Genomic DNA, 23,929 nt, shown 5'->3' on the forward strand with positions numbered 1-23,929 from the left:
CCAGTTTTGTCCAAAGGAGAGAATGAAAATAGAGTTTGATGCATCTATGGAAAGTATCTGCTACGTCTACTTTTATTTCATTTTATTTTATTTTTGTTGTACTGGTACTAGGGCTTGAACCTAGGGACTTATGGTCTTGCTTGGCCTTTTTTCCACTTAAAGTTGGCACTCTACCACGTGAGCCACAGTTCCACTTCTAGTTTTTGGCTGGTTAACTGGAGATAAGTCTCATGGTCTTTGCTGCCCAGACTGTCTTAGAACTGCAGTTTTAAGATCTCAGCCTCTTGAATAGCTAGGATTATAGGCATGAGCCACCTAATAAATGGAACAGTGCTGTTCTATTTTGAAAATGAGCTTACATTAGTTATACAGAGGAGGATTTCATCATTATATTTCATGTTTACGGTATGTTCCAATCAATTGTACTCATTCTCTCTATTGCTTTCCCTTAGATCTCTTCCTTACTTAAAAAGCTATACCACCCGCACACCTGTGGCTCACATCTTTAATCCCGTCTACTCAGGAGGCTGCAATCTGAGAATTGTGATTTGAAGGGAACTGGGACAGAAAAGTCTGTGAGACTCTTACCTCCAATTAACCACAAAAATCCAGAAGTAGAGCTGTGGCTCAAGTGGTAGAGTACTAGCCTTGAGCCCAGAAGCTCAGGGATAATGCCCATGACCAGAGTTCAAGGCCTAGGACCAGCAAAAAATCCAAAAAACAAAAAACAAAAAACCCAGCTAATCCAGTGGCTCATACCTGCAATGCTAGCTACTAAGGAGGTTGAGACCTGAGGATCTCTATTTGAAGTCAGCATGAGCAATAAAGTCCATGAGATTCTTATTTAAATTAGCTACTAAAGAAGCCAGAAGGGTGATGTGGTTCAAGTGATAGAGCTCTAGCACTTGGGGGTGAAAAGCTCAGGGACAGCACCCAGTCTTTGAATTCAAGCCTCAGGACAAAAAAAAAAAGCTAATATGGCCAGGCAATGGTGGCTCATGCCTCTAATCCTAGATTTTCAGGAGGCTAAGATCTAAGGATCACAGTTTGTAACCGGCCTGGGCAAGAAGGTCCATGAGACTTGTACCTTCATATAACCACCAAAAAGCTGGAAGTGGAGCTGTGGTTAAAGTGGTAACATACTAGCCTAGCAAAAAAGTTCAGGAACAGTGCCCAAACCCTGAGTTCAAACCCTAGATCACACACACACACACACACACACACACACACACACACACACACACACACACACACACACACACACACATCCCAACTCATATTGGGAGTGGTGGCACATACTTGTAATCTTAGTACTCAGGAGGCTGAGGCAGAAGAATCATGAGTTTGAGGCCAGTGTGGGCTACATAGTGAAATGCTGTCTAAGAAAAAAGAAAGAGAGAAAGAGGGAAAGAGAGAGAGAGCTAACACATATCAGTATTGTATTTAATTCTTTTTCACCAACTCCCTGCTTTGCCAGCCAGTATCACAACGTAGACTTGACCTCAAAGCTTGTCTTTGAATCAGCAGCTAGTCTAGGTACTAGTCTGACCTGATGCCAAAGTAATTTTTTTAATTTATAGCAGACAGAGCAAGTAAGAAACTGAAAGGAAAGCCACAAAAGGAGAGTAGAGGCACTCTCCTGAGAGAGAGGGGTCCCACAGAGGACTCCAAGAGAATCCTCTCAAGGGTGGGTTTTATAGTATGGGGCTGCTCCTGTATTTCCTCCCTTGGGCTTCTGATCATTGCTTGCTGGCTTGTACATGCATCACCCTTAGCTCTTTCCATTGATGGAGCAGGCATCCAGGGCCTTATGGAGTTTGTCTCTTGATGTTACTTATCAAGACTCCTCAAGAGTCCTGTACCATGCTTAGCCCCTTCCAATGTCCTGATTTTGAGCGAAGACAAACAAACCCACGCTTTGTTTTCCTGAAGCTTCTCTTCCAACATGTCTAAGTGAATACCAGAGGAAGCTGAGTCCCATGTGACTTTAGGATTTCCTGGTATGTATTGTTTTGCCACCAAACAAACAGACACCTCATGGTGTTCTGATACTTGGAATGATATTTTGACTGACTGAGAAAAAGAAGTTAGAGTTGTAGGGAGGAGGTATGGCAGAGTCCAAGTTAGCTGATCAGGGGTGCTTCCAGATTCCTTGGAGGACTTTGAGGCCAGAGTGGAGCAGCAGAGCTGGAGGACACTCATGGCTGGGCAGTGGAGGAGTTGTGGCTCCTTAGGGGTTGCCCTTAGAACAGCTTTCATTTTCTTCCTGACAATTCCACCAAGTGTTCTGATGATGCTCCTCCCATTAGGCTGGCGTTTTCAGTGGCTGTTGGAAACTGATGTCTCTTGTGGCTAGCTCAGTTTGGTTAACATTTCAGTCTTGGGTAAACTTAAGTCTCAGCTCTCTTTCCTCCCAGAGGCACAGTTTGAAATCAGGAAGCAGCTGTCAATCTTTTCTTTTAAACATCCTTTCTTTATTGCGGAAGCTGGTGCAGGCGCCTTTGAGAGGAGACTGAGAAAGACCTGTTTTCAGGTGACTGCCCACCTCTGGGCTGTTCTCTCCTTCCTGATGACCCATCTCACTGCACAGACATGGAATGGTAGGGTGGAGGCCCTAACGGGACTTGATCCCAAGCAGTTCTGCTAGGTGTTGCTTCTGAGTTTTGCCAGGCATTTCTGTCCTGCTGCATCCTACTGCATTCCTCTGAGGTGGAGGTCTCTGCCTCAGAGGAGTCTTCCAACCCAGCTGCAGCCCAGATGTGCTCCCAGCTCTCCACTTTGAGAACTGGCAGGAGGCTCCCTTGGGAAGGAGACACTCTGGGGCGGTCTTGCTCTGCCCCCCTAGCTGTGTCACCTGTCATTCTGCCCTGTGCTCTTTCTCCTTCAACAACCCCCTTTGAGTCAGAAGCTATGTGGCAGGGGCAGCAGATATCAGCTTTTTCTCCTTGGAAAGATTCTTAGCATTCTAAGCAATAACTTTGATCTCTGAGGTGGAGAGGGGAACCAGGCAGATACTTTAATTTTTTTCTCTGCTGTCATACACATTAATGCTCACCAAAGGTGACCTCATCCTCCACAACCCACTTCCCTGTTGTTTTTTGTTTTTGTTTTTGTTTGTTTTTCTGTTAGTCCTGGTGCTTGAACTCACAGGGACTGGGTGCTGTCTCTGAGCTTGTTTTGCTCTACCACTTGAGCTACAGCTCCCACTTCTGGCTTTTTGGTGGTTAATTGGAGATAAGATTCTCATGGACTTTCTTGCTCAGCCTGGCTTTGAACTGAGATCCTTAGATATAAAGTCTTGAGTAACTAGGATTACAGGCATGATCCAGTACCCAGATATACTCTTTAAATAATCCTCTTTTGAAGCATTTCCTCCACTTTGGTAGTACTGTGAATTAAACTCAGGGCTTTGAATTTGTTAGACAGGCCTTCTACCACTTGAGCCACACTCTCAGTCAACACTACTCTGTTTATAGATCAAGGGGCCAATTAAAGATTCCAAAAGGTCTTTGGAGGGAGGCTGTGGGCTCTTGTTGCCAGTTGAGGGAAAGAGAGAAAGAGCCCACTTAGCTCTCAAATGCCACACAGGACTTCTCAAAATATGTACAAGATAGAAGGAGGATAAGAGTTCATAAGAGTTACCATTAAGAGGGGATTCTCCAAATTAGTGCTTCCCTTGACTTTCCTAGTAGCTCTATGAGGCCCTACCTGACCTCTTGTTTTGTCTGATATTTCCCCATTTAGGTTTAAGATGCTAAATGATGAAAATTCCAGCCACCTCCTCTACTTCAACTGTGCTCTCAGGTGGTTTGCTCTAAGGATGGACGTGCTCATGAATATCGTCACCTTCGTTGTGTCCTTGTTGGTGACTCTGAGTTTTTCCTCCATCAGTGCTTCATCCAAAGGCTTGTCATTGTCTTACATTATCCAGGTAATACCTGGCACAAGGTTGGGCTTGGTTTGAAAGATGCGGGCATATATCGGGGAGGGTGGTTTTGGATAGAAGCAACAGAAAATGCAGCTCAATGTGTTTAAATAAAGGAAATTTAGTGGCTCACAGCATTAAGATTTTCAATAGGTGTGGGCTTAAGGTATAACTGGATCATGGCTCTTGGCTTAGCCCTTCTGTGATGGTTTCCATTATCACTTGCAATAGTGGCCAATAACCTCTGAAGCTTGTAGCAGGGTGAAAACACTGCCTGCCATAGCCAAGAGCCTAGGCTTCACTCTTTATTTTTTTCTGGTTTTGGAGCTTGAGCTCAAAGGTCTGGTGAATGTTTAGCTTTCCTGGTCATGACTATCATTCTACCACTTAAGCCACACTTCCAGCTCAGCGATTTACTGGTTCATTGCAGATACAGTCTGGTGGAATTTTCTGCCTAGGCTGGCTTAGAATCACTATTCTCTGATCTCCACCTCTTGAGTAGCTAGTGTTACAGGTATGAGACATTGGCATGTACCTGGCTTGCTTTTGTTTCCTGAATAATACAATAAGTGATGAACATATGACATTTACTGTGCCTTAGGTTCTATCCTTCATCTAAGTTAAGCTGTTTGCTCACCAGCAACAACTATGTGACACTGTCCAAAGGCCTATTTTGCACATTTGAAAACCCTCACAGGAAGAGTTGCCCAAGCTTACCTTTCTGTGATTTGAACCCAGAGCTAGTTGGAATCTTGTCCTTTAATATATGCTTCATCTCTTTGGGAAATTTACAAATTGTTCTTATCCTTGGAGCTCTGAAATTACTGGACAAGTTGTCTGAGGTTGGCTGTTTTTAATGTAATTTGCTAGATGCTGTGGATTCCTTTATATGGAATTCAAATTTCCCCTGTTCTGTTTTTTTTTTCCTTTTTTTGCGTGTGGAGTTTATTGCATTTATGTTCAATGTATCTTTTATCTCAGTTTCTATTTTCTTGTCTTTTGTCTTTATTCTGTCATCCAGTCACTCTTTTGAATTTTAAGTTTGGCAATCATATTTCCATAAGCTCATATTCCTCTATCTTTTTGTTTTGTTTTGTTTTTGTGCCAGTACTGAGTTTTGAACCCAAGGTGCTGTCCCTTAGCTTTTTTGCTCAAGTCTAGTGCTCTATCACTTAAGCGACAGATCCACTTCTGGATTTTGGTGGTGAATTGAAGAGCCTCACAGATTTTCCTGCCTGAGCTGGCTTGGCTTTGAACCTTGATCCTCTGATCTGAGTCTCCTGAGTAGGATTACAACCATGAGCTACCAGTATCCAGAAAAGAACCTCTGTATGTATGTGTGTGTGTGTATGTGTGTGTGTGTGTGTGTGTGTGTTCTGAGGTAAACTCAAGGCTTGGGCTCTGTCCCTTAGCTCTTTTGCTCAGAGCTGGGGCTCTACCACTTGAACCAGAGTTCCATTTCTGGCTTTTGGGTGTTTGGGTGGTTAATTGGAAATAAGCTTCTCATGGATTTTCCTGCCCAGTCTACCTTCGAACAGTGATTCTCAGATCTCAGCCTCATGAGTAGCTATGATTATAAGCATTAGCCAGTGGCACCAAGCAAAAAAAATCACTTTCATATTATATCAGTTTACATTTCCAAATGGTTTTCAAAAGAACAATTTACTAGTAGAATAATAAAAACAAAATAATACTGTCATTACATATTAACAGGTTGAAAATTGTACCAAAGGAAAAGGAATATACTGATACCTTAACACATATCTATTAACCTCTTGTCTTACTAAGGTACAGAATACTTTAGAAAGTAGGGATCAGTGTAGTCTCATAAGAAGTATAGCTTCTGCTTCCTAATAATAAAACATTTGATTTTTAAAAAGTCAAATAAGACAAATAGAAAATTATTTCTGTTCATAAAAAAACAAAAGAATAAAAGCAGAGTGGGCAAAAATGCCTTCCATCTATAATATAAATATATCAACAACTACACAACCACAAGGTGCAAATCACTTTTTTCCCCAATTCTGGGGCTTGATTTAGGGCCTGGATGCTGTACCTGAGCATCTTTGTGCTCAAGGCTAGTATTTTACCACTTGAGCCACAGTACCATTTCCAGTGTTTTCTGAGTAATTTATTGGACATAAGATTCTCATGGAATTTCCTGCCTGGGCTGAAACTATGATCCACAGCTCTCAGCCTCCTGAATGTGAATCACTTTTAATGGGTAAAATAGTTAAAAAAATGTTATCTGAGGATATTAATGCAAGTTGTCCCCTGCCCTCTCAACCCCCGGCCTTTTTTTGGATACATCTGTTGTTTCCTGGTTGCCTTTTTTTCTGGTTTATACAGTTCTTACTGTGTCACTGGATTTGCTTGTCAGGCTCTTCCTCTGCTTGTCTGAAGGGAAGGCTGGTTTGGATTTTCAGGGTGTCATCTCCTTTGTATATGCCTTTCCCTGTCTGTCCTGATAAGAGGTTTTCTAGCCATAAGTGTAATGAACACTGGGGTCTTTTTACAGACTGGCTTCACTTTGGGTAAAGCTAGCCTTTAGCCATAGCAATGCTGAAATTAAAACAAATTTTTGTTTAGGATATTGTGCTTGGAGAACTACTTGTTCCCAGGTAGTTAACTTAGTTTGATTGTTTGTTTCTTCCTTTCCTTTTTTCAATTTCATTCTTTTTTTCTTTCTTTCTTTCTTTCTTTCTTTCTTTCTTTCTTTCTTTCTTTCTTTCTTTCTTTCTTTCTTTTTCTTTCTTTCTTTCTTTCTTTCTTTCTTCCTTCCTTCCTTTCTTTCTTCCTTTCTTTCTTTCTTTCCTTCTTTCTTTTTTTTTAAATAGGCAAATGATGTTTTTGAGAAAGATACCAGAGCATAGGTAGCAAAAGAAAAAAGACACATGGAATTACATGAAACTAAAAAAGAAAGAAGGAAAACAATTAATAGAGTAAGCTCACAATTTATAGAGAGAAAATATCTGCAAACTATCTGACAAATCACTGGTGTTCAGAATATATAAGGAAATTAAAAGCTCAATAACAAAAATAATCAATTAGAAATAGGCAAGTGATATGAATAGATGTTTCCCAAAAAGAAGAAATATAAAAAGATATCAAAAAAAAGAAAAAAAGGAAAAAGTTCAGCATTTTTACTTTAACTCAGTTTCTTTAGAAAACATTGTGTGTGTGTGTGTGTATGTGTGTGTGTGTGTGTGTGTGTGTGTGTGTGTGTGTGTGTGTGTGTGTGTATTCATTCCTGTGCCTAGGGAAAAATGTATTTAACTACTTCCAGTTAAGAGAAAGAAGAGGATGGAATAAACTTGCCTGCCAGGAGGAACTGTCTATAGAATGATTATGGATTGTCCAGCTTCCTTGTAGACCCCTTTCCCAGTCCTGAATTTTTCTGTAGACTCTGATAAGCTGAAGGTTGTCTGAACTCTTGTAGCATTTCCCGCTTCCATTTATCAAAAGTCTATCATCCTCACTATCTTCAAGAATTCTGTAACTCTTCCATGTGATCATAACTCTTCCTGACACCCTTGATGGTCAAAGATCAATTCTTTCTGAAACTTCTGTGTTATTGTTTTAATGATCTTTTTGTCAGAAAGAGGAACAAAAATACATTCTCAGTACTCTGAGGTAAGAAAAAGGAATTTTCTTTGGGTAGCTAGTTTTCCTCATGGATGAATGTTATCTTTTGTTGTTGTCTAGTAAAATACCAGATGACTTTGAATGGTTTCCCTTAGTTGGTCCAAGAAAAACAGCTTGCCCCAATGACAGTCATGCTTCTCCACTATAGATATTGTTGGCTTTCTATGAGATTGTTGTCCAGCTCCTGTCAGATTAAAGCAGGGTTTGCACACATTGAGGTCTGAGGGAACACTTCTTCTCCAGCTGGCTTTGTGGCTTTTTTTGGCATTAGCCCCACTTGGAAAACAGAGAATCAAATGAGAGCATCATTTGAGAACAGAGGAAAGTCCCTGGATGGGTGAGAATCAGGCACTCAGCTCCACAGGGCAGAAACTGAGTACAGAGCACCAGCACCTTAGCTTAGAATAAGCACTTGCCAGTGCTTAGCCCACCCATGTGGGGATTCTGGGCCTGGATGGGTACCCTGGACATATAGAGCAGTTACCCATTTACCTAACAGAACATGTTGCTGCAGGGTGTTAGAAGCTCATGCCTGTCATCCTAACTACTCAGAAAGTTGAGATATAAGGTTCGAAGTTAGCCCAGGCAGGAAAGTCTGTAAGACTCCAAACTCCAGTTAATCAGTAAAAAGTCAAATGTGCAGGTGTGGCTCAAGAGATAGAGGGCCAGCCTTGAGCAAAAACACTAAAGAACATCATTCAGACCCTGACCTCAAGACCCAGGTATGACACACACACACATAAAAATCAAACTAGATCATAAAGATACCCAATTCCGGATCCAGACTCATATTCTCAGGCACCAGAAGCTACTAAGCAGCAGGCTGAACCAGGAGCTGTGCTGGTTGCTGAGATTTGGCAGTGAACTCTCTGACCATGCCCTGTGGAAAGCTTTTAGAAAACCTTTAAGTTATATGAAGTTACTAAAGTAGGAAATGTGATTCACGGAGGCTGGGGGGAGCAATATTACATCCAACAATCAGAAGAGGCCTCTGCTGGGAGGTGACTTCCAAATGAGCCCCCAAATGATAATCATTCATCCAAGGAAGAAGGGTAAAGAATTATTATTATTATTATTATTATTATTATTATTATTATTATTTTGATGATACTGGGTCTTGAATTCAGGGCCTGGGCACTATCCCTTAGCTTTTTCACTCAAGGCTGATACTCTTCCACTAGAGCCACAGCCCTACTTCCTGCTTTTTGGTGGTTAATGGAAATAAGTGGTTCATGGTCTTTCCTGTTTGGCTGGCTTTGGATTATGATTCTCAGATCGCAAGCTCCTTATTAGCTGGAATTACAGGTATGAGACCCTGGCTCCCATTTAGGAGGAAGGATTCTTGATGCAGAGGGGTAAGTCTGAGCATGGTGTAGGATGAGGGTCTGAGAAATCCATGTTTCTTGTGGCTGGGGATAGAATTCATGCAGCCTTATTAAGTCAGGGGCGGGATACTGCCCGCTTAAAGCATATTTGGGCTGCATAGTCTTTTTTGATGAGCTATCCTGGGTACACTTTGATGGTAGCAGCCTCCTTGGCCTGTACCTGTGAGATAGCCTAGGTTGTCATCTTTGAGGATGTCTGTAGGTGTTGCCAAATGCTATTGCTCTAAGGGCACTGGAAAGCCCTGGCGCATGTTAAATTGGAGGTGTGAGGGAGGTCCTCTGAGAAGAGCACACAGTTGTCAGCTGTGAGCTGCTCCACAAGCACCTCACACACCATTAGAACCCATGGCCTCCTGTGTGTGAGGCCACTTGCTGCGTTCTGGAGCTTGGCTGGTAGGAGAAAGAATGATCATAAATGCCTCAGCTCATTCTGTCTTCCCAACCACTCCCTTCAAGATAACCCTGACCCCACGCCTTAGCCACACTCCCCTGTTGTCCTGTCTGATCATTCCTGAAGTTTCTTTGAGTATCATCCTGCCAGTCCATTAGAATGGGACCCTTACAAGTCTATGGGGCCAAACTCAGAAAAACAGTGTGCAAGCTGGGCACCAGTGGCTCATGCCTACAATTGTAGCAACTCTGGAGGCTAAGATCTAAGGATCACAGTTTGAAGCCAACCTGGAAAGAAAAGTCTGTGAGACAGTTATCTCCAGTTAACCAGCAAAAAGCTGGAAGTAGAGGTATGGTTCAAATGGTAGAGTGCCAGGCAAGTGAGAACAAAAGGCCCTAATTTCAAGCATCAGTCCTGGCACAAAAAAACAAAACTGCCCAACCAGTACCTGGCTCATCACCCCTGCCCAGGAAGAGTGTAGTGAGTGAGACAGTCCTGTCCCTAGTCCATCGAGGGTGATGCTGGAGATTCCCCTCCCTTCCAGCATAGGCCAACTGGCCCTCAAGGTTTATTCCACATCCAGGACTGGCTGGAGGTATGGGGGAGGGGCTCTCACACCTAGGAACAGCCCCAGCAACACCTGAGGGAGTGACTGACTGTGGATTCACTCAACTGTGGGTTGAAAATACTCAGGAAAAACAGTTGCTTCTGTACTGAACATGTCAACTTTTGTTCTGGTAGTTATTCTCCAAGCACTGTGTAACAACTATTTGCCTAGCATTCAAATATACATAATATGTATGCATATATGTGTTATATACAGAATTACATATGCATATGCAAGGTATGCAAGGAGTTTGCCATTCATGTAAGGGTATTTAGCATCTGAGGGGTTGGGTTATGTAGTGGTATTGCATGTTATAGACCCAATCTCCTGGGTACCAGAGGCTATGTTACCCTGGCTTTGGAAAACTCTGGGTGTTGCCCCAATGGCCTCACAGAGCTCCCCAAAGAGACAGAATCTCCTGAACTCATCCTGAGTTGGCAGCTTCTCTACTCTCATGTTTTCTGTCCTTTCTGGGCTCACCTCCTGTGTTAGTTTGGTAACGCTGAGGTTCAAATCTCCACCTCAGATCCTCCAGATCTCACCTTCTGAGTAGCTGGCACAACAGGCATAAGCTATTCATGCCTAGTGTCCCATCTTGTGTTTCTTGTTAAAGTGCCTGTCATTGAACGAGAGCCCATGCAGGTCATCCAAGATAGCCTCAAGATCCTAAAGCCAAGTATAAAGATCATTTTTCTCAATGAGGTAACCTTCTTAGGCACCAGGGTTTTAGTGTGGACATACTAGTACCACAGGGCAAGGGACTTAATTCAATCTGCCCCAATGTCTGCATGGCACTCAAACTTGGGGCTGGCTTCTGGAAGATCCAAGCCTAAAATAGGTCATTAGCAAGCTGCCTTCCCCAGTCTGAGTCTTCATTTTTCTAACGCAAGCAGGTAGACTTCAGGGCTCTGTGACCTCTTGTAGTGATTGGGGTTTTAGTCACTTCTCAGCTGTGGGTGAGGTGGAGCAGAGCAGGAAGTGGTTGGGGTGTAGGACTTCATTAGGGAGTAGCATGATGATCCTAGAAGTTGTCTCAAAGGAAAAACCTACTTGACAGCCATGGGCTCAAAGAGGGGGTGGTGGGTGATCTTCACTCTCTGAAGTGTCAAGGAACATCCTTTGTTCCCAAATACAAAGGAAATGCTTAACCCAACAGGAGCATCTTCCATTCTAGTGCCTGGCTGGGAAGGCAGGAGAGTGGGATTCACTGGCTGGCCTGGGTAGGTGGACAGCAGAGCCGGGAGGACAGGGCTCTAACCTGGCCTGTTCCTCCCTCCAGCTCAGTGGACTGCTCCAGGTGTGTGTGCGCACAGGAACTGAGACCCAGGCCAAGTTCACCTCTGTGGAACAGTTAAGGGAGTATATTTTGGTAAGAAATGAGTTTCTGAGAGATGAAGACATGTTCTCTCAGCTTTGCTTAAGCAAGTACTGGAAGGGGATCTTTAAAAAGCAAAACATAAAAAAATAAGTCTCCCCCCAAACAACCCTCCCGCCCCGCCCACAAAACCCAAATCTGACCAGGCATCTCTCCTCTTAAAAAGCTTACCACTCAAGATACCAGAGTTTGAATTCAGCACGTTATACTTACTAGAAAGGCGCTCTACTATGCTGGGCACCCGTGGCTCATGCCTGTAATCCTAGTTACTGAGAAGACTGTGATCTGCAATTTGCACTTTAAAGCCAGCCTAGACAGGAAAGTCTGTGAGACTCTTCTCCAATTAATGAGTAAAAATCTGGAAGTGGAGTTCTGGCTCAAGTGGTAGAGTACAAGCCTTGAGCAAAAAAGCCAAGTGAGAGCAAGGTCCTAACTTCAAGCCCCAATACTGGTACACACACACACACACACACACACACACACACACACACACACACACACACACACACAAACACACTCTCTGCCACTTGAGCCATGCCCCAGCCTCATCTAAAATTCTTGAAGTTAAATTGACGTTTTCCCCTTAAAGAATAAAAATCCTTTACCTATAGTTTCTATAGCAAGAAAAAAATTGGTGGCTTACCTTGTTCTATACAAATTCATATTTGATGAAAGTTGTAAATTGGAAAACAAAAACAATGCAACTTTTCCTTAAAAGCTTTTCTGTTTAACTTAGAAATGCTGCTATTGTTTCTAAAACCCAGCCATCACTTTTAAGGGCCTTTGGATAGTGTTTGGCCCCACTTACAAACTTAATTAAACACTTTAAAACATTTTAAATGATGTTTTAAATTTTAATACATTCAATTTCCTTTTTAAGTACCTCAATGATCTCATTTAACAAACAAAACTTATTGAGTTTATGTAAGTCTAATAAATTAAACTTGTAAATATAGTGAGCTCTAAGTTTTCCTGATAGTTCCACCATAGTACATAAGCAGTAAGCTTTTAACTTAAAATCATGTTTAAATCAATTATTCAATTACACATTTTAAAGTAGAATCATAAGCCTAAATTCTAAAATATTATAAATGCTTGAAGTGTGCAGATTCCTCACATTAAAACTATTGCTGTTACAGCATTGCCTCTCTTAAATATTTTTTATACATTTTTATTGAGGTTAAGTGATTACATAAATTTCACAGTATTGTGAGATAGTGATACTTAAAGTCACAAACACATTTTAATCTTCACAAGGCAACTTGTCATTATCATGGTTTATAATGTTTGTGAATTCTATGAGCTTTGACAATGCTCTCTTCAATATTTTAATTCTTAATTTTAAATCTTCTAGTGGTTAAATTACTCTGAGTGTAATTGTTTTCTCAGCTAACTGAAGTTGCTTAAAGACCTGATATTTGGGCTGGGGCACCTGATACTTCTATTTCTAGCTGTTTATAGGCATTCAGAAGGTAACAATGGTGCCAGGTTGCTCTTAGGCTTTGAGTTCCTTCCTTCCTTTCTTCCTTCCTTCCTTCCTTCCTTCCGTCTCTCCCCCTTCCTTCTTTCCTTCCTTCCTTCCTTCCTTCTTCCTTCCTCCTTCCCTCCCTCCCTCCCTCCCTCCCTCCCTCCCTCCCTCCCTCCCTCCCTCCCTCCGTCCCTCCGTCCCTCCCTCTCTCCCTCCCTCCCTCCCTCTCTCCCTCCCTCCTTCCTTCCTTCCTTCCTTCCTTCCTTCCTTCCTTCCTTCCTTCCTTCCTTCCTTCCTTCCTTCCTTCCTTTCTATCCTTCCTGTCTTTCTTTCTATCTTTCTTTCTTGCTGGTACTAGGGCTTGAATTTAGGTCCTAGAACTCTCATTTTTTCCCCCTCAAGGTTGGCACTCTACCACTTGAAGTACACCTCCTCTTCCTGCTCTTTACTGGTTAATTGGAGATAAGAGTCTCATGGATTTTCTTCACCTAGCTGGCTTCAAATTGTAATCCTTAGATCTGTCTTCTGAGTAGCTAGAATAACAGGTGTGGTAGATTATTTTTTTGTGCTTGTGTGTATGCTAGTCCTGGGGCTTAAACTTAGGGCCTGAGCTTTTGTGTTCAAGGCTAGCACTCTACCACTTGAGCCACCATAGCACCACTTCTTTTTGGTGTTCAATTGGAGATAAGAGTTTCATGGACTTTCCTGCTTGGATTGGTTTCAAATCATGATCCTCTGATCTCAGCCTCCTGAGTAGCCAGCATTACAAGCATGAACCACAGGCACCCAGCTGCCTGCCAGATTTTTAATTTCTTGAAGATGCCTTTCCCATTGAATTTAACATTTTGCATTCTTATAATCTTTCTACTTGTACTACTTTGGTGACTTTAGTAGAAATTGAAATAATGTAGTATTGGAATCTGCAGATCTCAAGTCTCTAGCTTTGCCATACAACCTCAAGGTCACACTGCTAACACTTGCCCGCCCAGAGTGACCTGTCCCTTGCTGAATCCAGTCACTATTCTTTGTTCACTAAGCTTTAGCCACTTGACTTTGTATTCCTCAAACTGTCAAAGCTCATTTTCGCCCCAGGACCCTTGACGCTAGCTTTCTTCCCTGTGTGGAGGGATCTAGACTCAAAATCTCTGTCATCAGCAGCTTCTCAGTATTTGACATCTTGCCCTATGTCACATCGTTGTAGATGCCTTCCTTAACTCTCAAGTACTTGTATTACCCTTGTCCTATCTGCCACACAAGTCACAGTCCATATTCTATCATGGGCCACATTGCCATATTTCCTTGCTTATCATTGCAATGTGAGTTTCTTGGTTGCAGGTTTTTATTGGTATAGTTGACCACCATGAACCTCAATCTTGAGACCCATGTGAATGCATGAATATACAAATAGAAACCAATTAAATAAATGGAAGATCAAGTGGTTATTATTCCAACATTGGTTATTCTACCTTTCAGACCTGTGTTCCTGAACACACTCATCCCCTCAGAGAGGGGTCCTGTCCTAAGGATTGGCCAAGTCGTGGGGAGATAACGTTCAAAGACTACCGGATGAGATACAGAGCCAACACTCCCCTGGTTCTCAATGGGCTGAACTTGAACATCCAGAGTGGGCAGACTGTTGGGATTGTTGGGAGAACTGGTTCTGGTGAGGAGAGATCTGCTTTTGTTTCTTTCAGGTTATTTTCTTTGACTTTCCCCTGTGTTAGTTAAACTATACCAGAGTCCTTTGTGTGTGTCTGTGCATGTGACTATTATTTATTCTCAATTCTCTTTACTGTAAATTAGGATTTCGGGATGAGTGGTGTTGAAAGCAAACACACACTAGCATTTGAATTAATTAATGAGTCATTCTGGCAAAATGTTGCCCAGAGAATAAGCTGTGGGCTGAAGAGCTTTCTAGAGCTATATGGGTTAACTGTTAGGGCCACCCAGTGCCTCCTGCCTGCACTATCATCACACAGCCAGTGTCAGTATTAAACATTCCCTTCATTAACCGCCTGGATTATGAGGAAAGAACAAAGTGATGTTTTGATTTGTCATTCTTGCTTTCATGGTTCCCAGGAAAGTCATCACTGGGAATGGCCTTGTTCCGTCTGGTGGAGCCCGCCAGCGGCACCATCTTCATTGATGAGGTGGATATCTGCACCGTGGGTCTGGAGGACCTCCGAAGCAAGCTGACTATGATCCCCCAGGATCCTGTCCTGTTTGTAGGTACAGTAAGGTAGCTGTTTTTTGATCGTGCATTCCTATTTTGTGAATCATGAAACAAGGCCAATCGGATCTTTGTGGAGTCCCCAGGGTGTGGCAGGCCCAAGCAGGCCTATATTAGGGAAGCCACATTCATAGGAGCTTCAAAGCCCTAGGAATCATTGTTGCTAACTGCTTTTGTGTACAGCTTTGGAGGGAGCCAGGGACAGGTTCTGACCCTTACTGGCATTTCAGAAACTGCATTGTTAATAGGCAAGATGCTTTCATATGGATGAGGAAAAGATATCCAAGTCATCTTGGATAGCCCTACTTAATGCCATGAATTTGGTAATGGCTACTCTCAAAAGTACTATAGAGTGCGTAGTAGAATAATTGGTCCCTTATTAATGTAGGTATCTCTTCGGAAATGTATGAATTCATGCACATACAAGAAGAGCAGAATTGCAACTTTTTTTTGTTAGTTTTTTACTAGTGGTCACATACTCCAGTTAATACAGACAGATTACTAAGAAAACAAACTTGGAACAAATAAAGTGCTCTGTACCAATCAGTCAAATATGATTCAATAATTCTGGCATCGAAATTAGGGAGAGAGGTACTAAGAAAAACTCATGTAAACTAATTGGTTTTACAAAACCAATGCCCAGTCCATATTCTCAACTTCCTGAGTAAAAAAAAATCCATGTGCCTCTGTTCTAGACTGCAGCTCAACTCTTCAATCTATACTCTCTCTCACTCTCTCATTCCCTCTCTCTCTCTCCCTCTCTCTGTCTCTGTCTCTGTCTCTCTATCTCTCTGTCTCTCTGTCTCTCTCTCTCTCACACACACCATTATCTACAAATCTTTAAGGGCTGCAACTTCTGTAGGCTCAAGATCTGATGTGGAAGCAAAGGCAAGGGAGAAGACTATGGCTTCTCAGATGGTCCAGTGAGAGGGACATTTCCTCCCAGTGAATCCCAGACAAAGTAGGGGGACTATATTTACTACACTCAGCTAATTGAGTTATGTCGTAAAACATTAATTTTCCTCCTGTCTATGACATGCTCAATCTTTTGCAAGGCGCTAGGAGCCACAGATGTACCTCTGGCTTCTGAAGGCCAAGAGAATGAAATACCAACTGGTATTGCTTGCCCTTCCCCCCCCCCCCAATGTCTCTCTGTCAAGAATCTGTACAAGGTCAAACCTACTTTGCTATCCATGGACGTAAGGAAGCCCGAGTTGTCTTCTGAGACTTTACCTGTCTCTGTGTTCTCTGCTCCTGATCATAGCTTGGCTGAGCACTGCACACTTCAACTCCTCTTCTCTCCTATGAGCCGCAGGCGAGAGGCCATTTCTTTGCCTTTCTGTTTCCAGAGGCCACTTGCGTGTCGTGGCTGACTACGCTTTTCTTCCCCCTGTTCTCATCTTCAGAACACTCCCTCCTCTTGTTCTCATCCCCAGAAAAATCCAGCTCCTTCTTTCCCTCATTGCAGGTTCAACTTGGATCCCTTTGGGAGTCACAGCGATGAAGTGCTCTGGCAGGTTCTGGAAAGAACGTTCATGAGAGACACAGTAGGTCTCTGCAGCTCCAGAGGATGATTCCATCTCCCAGCACCAGTGACCCAGATACCTAGTCTGCTTTAAATTTGACAAGCACATGTCCAGGTTTATTTGTGGGTGCCATCTAGGTCAGGAGAATACAATCTTTGCTTCCTCTTTATTACTAAGAACAGCCACAAGTGCTGTTTAACTGCACTGATCTAGTCAGGAGCTCCATATGCATTATTTCTTTTGCTTCTTACCACAGCTCTCTGAACCCTCACTTTAGAATGCTGAAATTAAACCTCAAAGAAGTATCTAACATACTGAGATCAGTAAGTAGCAGAATGGAGACTTGAAGCCAATGCTACCTGATTCTTGAGTGAGAGAATGCCCCACAACTCCACAGAGGAACCGCAGGCAGATGAGTGGATGTGGCATGCTCTGGGAATGGCATGTGTAACTGGTTTGAGGACATGGTGTTTCAGGCCATCCATGATCTGGGGTTCTGTTGCGCAAAAGCCACAGTCTCACCTACGGTCAAAGTGGGCACACCACCTTTGCAGCCCCACAGTGCCAAGACGAGCATCACCCCAAGCCACTTGAGCTGGTTGCCCTGGAGAGTGGAGACCCTGCCTTGTCCTCCTCAGAAAGCCTTCCCTGCCTTTTCTATTTTGTCCAGAGAAATGGAGATTCTGAAAGTCCTTTCTGCTTGTTTATGTTCTTTAGAGTCATACATGCATCATTTGTATTCTTTTGGTGAATTGTCTACAGGGGTTATATGAGTCATACTGTGATGTTAAATTATTAACATCCGCCTACTCCCTTGGTGCTGCCTGTGCCTGTTTGCAATATTGAAATGGTGGTTGTTTTGCACGTCCTTTCTTGCAATAAAATAAAAGCAAGCTGATGAATGCAAGAGAAGGGGGTAATCAATATAGCTGGTGCAGGACAATTTTATGGATCATCAGCATAAATGTGGCATTTTCTCTGTTTTCTAGATAATGAAACTCCCAGAAAAATTACAAGCAGAAGTCACAGAAAGTGGAGAAAACTTCTCAGTGGGGGAACGTCAGCTTCTTTGTATGGCCAGAGCACTTCTCCGTAATTCAAAAGTAAGGAAATAGCATGGAAAATGGATTGGTCAAGTTCTGGGCATTTCCCACAGCGCTGCTCAATCTAGAAGGTAGAGCCATCCCATGTTTGTCTTTCAGCAAAGACACAGCAATTGAGGCATTTATAAACCAATCTGCTTTTCTTAAGACAAAGTTGTGAGGGGGTAAAAATTGAAAAATAGTCACTTACAACATTATTGTCTTCCTCCCAGGGTGAGGCCCCAGGAGGTCTTGCTTAGGTGTTCTCTAGTTTGAGTTTGAAAAGTCTGCCTCTCAACTTTTTCCCTTTGTTCCTGAACAATTCTGAGTTCTCAGCAACGGAGCTCAGGACACTCAAAAAGGCCATCAGAATGGTAGCATAGAAGATTGGTAAAATGTGTACGTGTTATTTCTCCTCTTCCTTTTCCTTCTTTTCCTTCTCCTTCCTCATCCTGGAGCTTGAACTCAGGGTCTGGGCTCTGTTCCTGAGCTTTTATGCTCAAGGCTAGCACTCTACCACTTCACTTCTGGCTTTTTGATGATTAATTGGAGAGAAGAGTCTCACAGACTTTCCTGCCCAGGCTGGCTTTGAACCACATTCCTCAGATCTCAGTCTCCTGAATAGACAGGATTATAGGCATGAGCCATTAGGGCCTGACTGTTAATTTTTTTTTTTTTAGTGACTAAGCTAGCTTCATTAATTAGGAGGAAGAGAATATGATTATTTTAGAAATAACATCCTCTTAAGAAATACTACTGGTAGGGGAAAGGGAGCCTGGTTGTACTTGGTGTTTGCTGTCACTCTACTTACAGCTCTTTGGTTGTGTGTTTGGGTTTCATGTTTATAATAAGGTATAAGTAACCATTTTTTTGTATGTGAGAGAACAGTGCCCCAGGGAGATTGAGTAACTTGGCCAAGATCAAGCAGAGTCTGGAGCTAAGGTCAAGTCCTCTGACTTATAAAATAATATCTGCCTTTGGTAGATACAATAATGCTCCTCCCCATTCTCTGATATAGGTGTTCAAGCTAAGATACCCAAAGCCTGAGAACATGTTCTCTCTCAAGGCAAAGAGGACTTTGCAGGTGTGATTAAGTCAAGGATCTGAAGGTGGGGAGATGATCTTGGATCTCGATGGGCTTTGTGTTTTCACATGTGTCTCTATGAGAAGCATGTAGGAGAGAGAGGGGATCTGATGTGGGTTAGGGGTATAGGTCCCTAGAAGCAGGAACAGACAGAAGGCAGATAGTGCCTGATGCTATCCTGACTTGAGGACTTGTAAGATGTGAATTTGTGCTGTCTTGTCCCTAAATTCCTGATAATGTGTTACCTTAGTAGCAGCAAATTTATATAAATGTTGCTGTTATATTCCATGCTGGCTCCTGTTAACACACAAGAGAAAGCCTATGCAATAGTTCTTCTTAGTGTTAAGAGTTAAAATAAACCACTTAAAAAGAGAAACAAAGACTATACAACCTCACCAGTGACACATGCCTATAATCCCTAGCTATTTGCCAGGCTGAGATCTGAGGATTGTGCCAGCCCGGGCAGAAAGTCTATGAGACTCTTATCTCCAATGAAGCACCAAAAAAACTGGAAATGGAGCTATGGCTCAAGTGGTAGAGTGCAACTCTTTAGTAACAAAGCTCAGAGACAGCTCCCAGATCCGGAGTTTGAGCCCCAGGACCAACACAAACAAACAAACAAACAAACAAACAACCCTCATTTCTCCAGCAAGTCCCTCTGAAGATAAACATGGTTTGATCTGGCTTTTATTTCACTGTCCTTTTTGTCCCTTTGTTAGATGTGTTTCAGCTTTTCCTTCCCCTTCCATTCCTTATCACCTCCCCTCTGAGTGCCCTCCCCTCTCCTTTCCCTCCCCTCCTCCCCTCTCTTCTCCTCCTATCCTTTTTCCTTTCATCCTCCTCCTCCCTGTCTCCTCCCTTTCCTTTATTATGTACTTTTTTATTGTAAAAATGTTGTACAGAAGGGTTACAGTTACATGAGCAAGGTAATGAGTACATTTCCTATTGAGCATTGTTGCCTCCTCCTTTGTTTCCCCCTGCCATCCCTTCCCTCCCCACCTCCACAACTACCTCTCCCCCCCAACCCCACCCTGCTGAAGTTGTAAAGTTAATTTTCAACATAGTGTTTTGTACATCGCATTGTTACAGTGGGTCAACCTGTATCCTTATTTAAGTATTTTGTTTTTTCCCTTCCCCTCCCCAAATTAGAGAAATGTATATACAAGATGCAGGGCACCAACATCAAATACAGTGAAAATAGAGGTTATAGCGTGGGGAAGGAACATACAAAGCAACAAAAAAAAATCACATGGTACATTATAAATACATTAGAAACAATAGCAAGAAAGAAAAAAGATATTTGTGTCCCTTTCTTGGGCTTCATTTTGCTTAACATCATCTTTTTTAATTTATTTTTTTTTGGGGGGGGGTCTTGTCATGGGGCCTGAACTCTGGGCCTGGCGCTGTCCATCAGCTCTTCAGCTCAAGGCTAGCGCTCTACCACTTGAGCCACAGCACCACTTTCTGGCTTTTTTCTTTTTGCTTATGTGGTGCTGGGGAATCTAACCCAGGGCCTCATACATGCAAGGCAAGCGCTCTACAACTGAGCTACCTTCCCAGCCCCTCGCTTAACATCATCTTATGTGGTCATATGTACATAGCTTTTGGCCTTTTCTGCTTATTCTACACATGTACTTGTTCAACCACTTTGGAAAGTAGTCTGGAGGTTCCTCAAAAAACTCCACATATTGATCCCCTATGACCCAGCAATCCCACTTTTGGGCATTTACCCAAACCATTACAAACAAGGCCATAGTAAGGCTACCAGCACAACTATGTTTATCGCAGCATTATTTACCATAGCTAAGATATGGAACCAACCCAGATGCCCCTCAGTAGATGAGTGGATCAAGAAAATGATATATATATATATATGCATATATATATATATATATATATATATATATATGCACACACACACACACACACACAATGGAATTCTATGTCTCCATCAAAAAGAATGACATTGCCCCATTTGTTAGGAGGTGGAAAGACTTGGAAAAAATTATGTTAAGTGAAGTAAACCAGGCCCAAAGAAACATAGGTTGCATGGTTTCCCCTTCCTTTAAAAAAAAATAGATCTGAGACTATAAATTTTCCTCTTGGCACAGCATTGGCTAATTTGACATTCCTCCCTTCCTTGACAGATCATTCTCCTTGATGAAGCCACTGCCTCCATGGACTCCAAGACAGATACCCTTGTCCAGAGCACCATCAAAGATGCCTTCAAAGGCTGCACAGTGTTGACCATCGCCCACCGTCTAAACACGGTTCTCAACTGTGACATCGTCTTGGTCATGGAAAATGGGAAGGTGCAGGAAGCTCTGTTTGGTCTTACCTCCTCAAATGTTTGGGCTTTATGGTGGGAGGATAGTCTGAAATGTCATTTTTTTCTCTGACTTCCAGGTGATTGAGTTTGACAAGCCTGAAGTCCTCGCAGAGAAGCCAGATTCTGCATTTGCAATGCTGCTAGCAGCAGAAGTTGGGTTGTAAAAGTCCCAGCAGCTGCCTTGAGAGGAGGAGGAGAGGGAGGCTGTGTGGGAGGAGGAGTCTGCTCTCATCTCAGCAAGCAGCCCTGGGCACAGCCTCCCACCTATGGAGGAGCATGGGCCAAGTCGAGGAGCTGGGGCATGGCGCCTTCCCTGCCCAGCTCATGTACCTTACCTCGTCTGGCAGGCTTGGGGTTGGTTCCCAGGGGTGAACAGAGGCCCATGAAGCTATGAATTAAAAGAAAAACTTCCCTTTTCCTCCTAACACCCAGAGGGTCCCTCATGAGTCCCTACCAACACCACCCTCATGCCTAAGAATAGAAATGCAACTTCCTGTTAAAAGCCAGTCAAAACCATCAGAACAGGGAAATACCCATGGATGAGGTTTACAAGGGTTTCCTTGTCTTGTCAACAGAGGGGAAAGAGCGAAGCTTTCTTCCTGTTTAATTTTCACATCTACCTTGATATGTGACAAACTATAACTTCACACATCTGTAGCATGAGAGCTTGATTATAGTGTTTGGCAAAACAAAGTAAAAGTAAGAAAAATCATATTGTAAGTTCCATTTGATCTGTTAAAATAACCAGGAAAACAAAATGTTGGTGTTTCTCTATAAATGACATTTTTATATCTTCTTTATTGGTCATTAAAATGCAATAGGAAATTAAACCACCCTGAACTGTCATCTTGCAATTATTTGTACTGAAAATATTCTGATTTTTTTGTTCTATTCCTTACCATAGACTCTCATTGCCTTCCTTCTCCTTTGACTCAGAAATAAACCTACACAATTGATGACCAAATGAAAGGTTTTCTTTCCAACCTCAGGCTTTGCTATGAGGGCTGCTGCAGCAAAGACATATTCCCAGTAGCCTCAGGAGTGAGTGCCTGCTACTTAGGATACCATTAGCAGAGGAAATAGTCTGCCAGGCTCTTGTGCAGTATTTGCCAAGGGATGCACCCACAGTTCTGGCCAGTTCCTCATGCTTTGGTATTGAAAGCTGTTGTGGTGTTCCTGTGAGGACTAAAGAAGCTTGTAGTGTTTTGATGGGTGTGGAAAGCCCTCCTGGTATTTCTGAGAGGAGTGAAGAAGTTGTGGTATTTCTGTGGGTGTTGATGGCCCTCATAGTATTCCTGAGAAGATCAGGCCCTGGTAGAGTTTCTGAGAGGACTCAAGGCCCTGGGGATGTTCCTGTGAGGGATGAAGGCCCTTGTGATGTTCCTGTGAAGCCTGTGCACTTTCTTGTGAGGACTAAAGATCCTTGGGATATTCCCAAGAGAATATAGGCCCTGGTGAGGGTCCTGTGAGGGCTGTGGGCCCTGGTGGAGCTCCTGTGAGGATGGAAAATCTTCAGCATATTCCTGAGAGGATGAAGGCGCTGGTGGAGTTTCTATGAGGATTGAAGACTCTCACGGTGTTCTTGGAAAGACAGAAGGCCCTAGGAGTGTTTCTGTGAGTACTGAAGGCCCTGTGATGTCCTGTGAAGCCTGTGCATTTTCTTCCAGCCCAGGCAGAGCCCTAGATATGGCATAGAGCAATGTGCTCAGCAGAAATTTCCTTGGATGATTTTTACTTCCCTCCTTTTCTGAGTTTTGGTCTCCCACTTGATCTATTCTTGCAGATTTGGAGAAAGGCAGTGCCTGGCATATGGGAACATTCAAGAAACACTGTAGCATGCACAATGGCAACAACTGGTGACTGTATTCAAATACAACCAATTAGCCTCATGAGTTTCCTCCTCTCCTCAGTGCACCTGCATTTAGGACTTAATCAGGAGATAGTAAGATTTCTAAGAGAAAGCTAACAGAGCCTCAGGGGCTGGCCCTGTGGAGTTCACCTTCAACCATTCCTTCTGCAGCTCACTTCTGGTTTGACCCCTGGCAGGCATGCCCTGGACCAGAGGGGAGGCCAGCACTGCTTCTCTGGGTGGAGCTCCAAGTCTGGTGCGTTAAAACCCTGGTTCATGAAGTCCATCATGGGCTCTGACATCAGCAGGGGGTGAGCTCTCAGGATGTGGCTAGAAAGAACTTGAGTGAGAAGATTCCATTTATGAGCGGCACCATGCTAAGTGTGAAGTCCCCACAAAGAGACCTGATATATCTTCATGTGATTTGTTTCCCTGTCACACTGTCATTACCTTTCATAGGGCACTTGGACAGGTTGAGAGAAGTCAGCTCCTTAATGGATGTCCTTAACATGGCAATCGCCCCCCTCCCCCAATACTGGCTTAGTAGTCCATGCTAGCATTGATTGTGGTGGTACCAACTTGGTACCAGGCAGACAATCAGTCTGTGGCTTCAGTGAGGTGTATCTTCAGGTACCAGGGGAGGCTACAAAGATCTCAGTTGCTCATTCAGACTCCTCAAGGCATGAGTCACCTCCTGCCGCTTCTTTTCTGCCCACACTCTCCTTGGTTGTACTGGCAGAAAAGAATACTGATATTGATCTTGTCATCTGCTGAGCCCTTGTGGTGTGCCAGACACAGCAATAAGCACTTTTTTTCATGAATCATTTCTCTGAATCCTCATTTTACCCCATGAGTTGGTATTTGAGGTTCACTGAAGTTAGGAACTTGACAACAGCACTAAGGGAAGGACCAGGCAATATGACCCATCTGATTTCAGGATTCCTGTCCCTAGCCCTCCACTGTAGAGCCCCTCCTGCCTATTCCGCTTGACTTCTGGCAAGGATAGTGTTTTCTTACCTGGGGGAGAGAAAAT

The 23,929-nt window shown here is 43.1% G+C and overlaps 1 protein-coding gene across 5 annotated transcripts in view; it reads left to right on the forward strand.

Moving 5' to 3' along the window:
* The window catches only part of Abcc12 (ATP binding cassette subfamily C member 12), a 77,682-nt gene extending 55,805 nt beyond the window's left edge, over positions 1 to 21,877 (forward strand). For 4 of the 5 annotated variants that reach the window (XM_070011891.1, XM_070011893.1, XM_070011894.1 and 1 more), the window contains 8 exons: positions 3,745 to 3,931; positions 11,233 to 11,322; positions 14,270 to 14,459; positions 14,876 to 15,035; positions 16,495 to 16,573; positions 17,542 to 17,655; positions 20,866 to 21,030; positions 21,125 to 21,877. In XM_070011891.1, the coding sequence (XP_069867992.1) occupies positions 3,745 to 3,931; positions 11,233 to 11,322; positions 14,270 to 14,459; positions 14,876 to 15,035; positions 16,495 to 16,573; positions 17,542 to 17,655; positions 20,866 to 21,030; positions 21,125 to 21,211 (1,072 nt within the window). In that variant the 3' untranslated portion in view covers positions 21,212 to 21,877. Of the gene's footprint in view, positions 1 to 3,744; positions 3,932 to 11,232; positions 11,323 to 14,269; positions 14,460 to 14,875; positions 15,036 to 16,494; positions 16,574 to 17,541; positions 17,656 to 20,865; positions 21,031 to 21,124 lie in introns of those variants that run through there. The other variant, XM_070011895.1, reaches the window with a different exon arrangement.
* Positions 21,878 to 23,929: the final 2,052 nt, after the last annotated feature.

The sequence above is a fragment of the Dipodomys merriami genome, unplaced genomic scaffold, assembly GCF_024711535.1.
Source record: "Dipodomys merriami isolate MVZ:Mamm:240054 unplaced genomic scaffold, mDipMer1.0.p SCAF_85, whole genome shotgun sequence".
NCBI classification, from domain to species: domain Eukaryota; kingdom Metazoa; phylum Chordata; class Mammalia; order Rodentia; family Heteromyidae; genus Dipodomys; species Dipodomys merriami.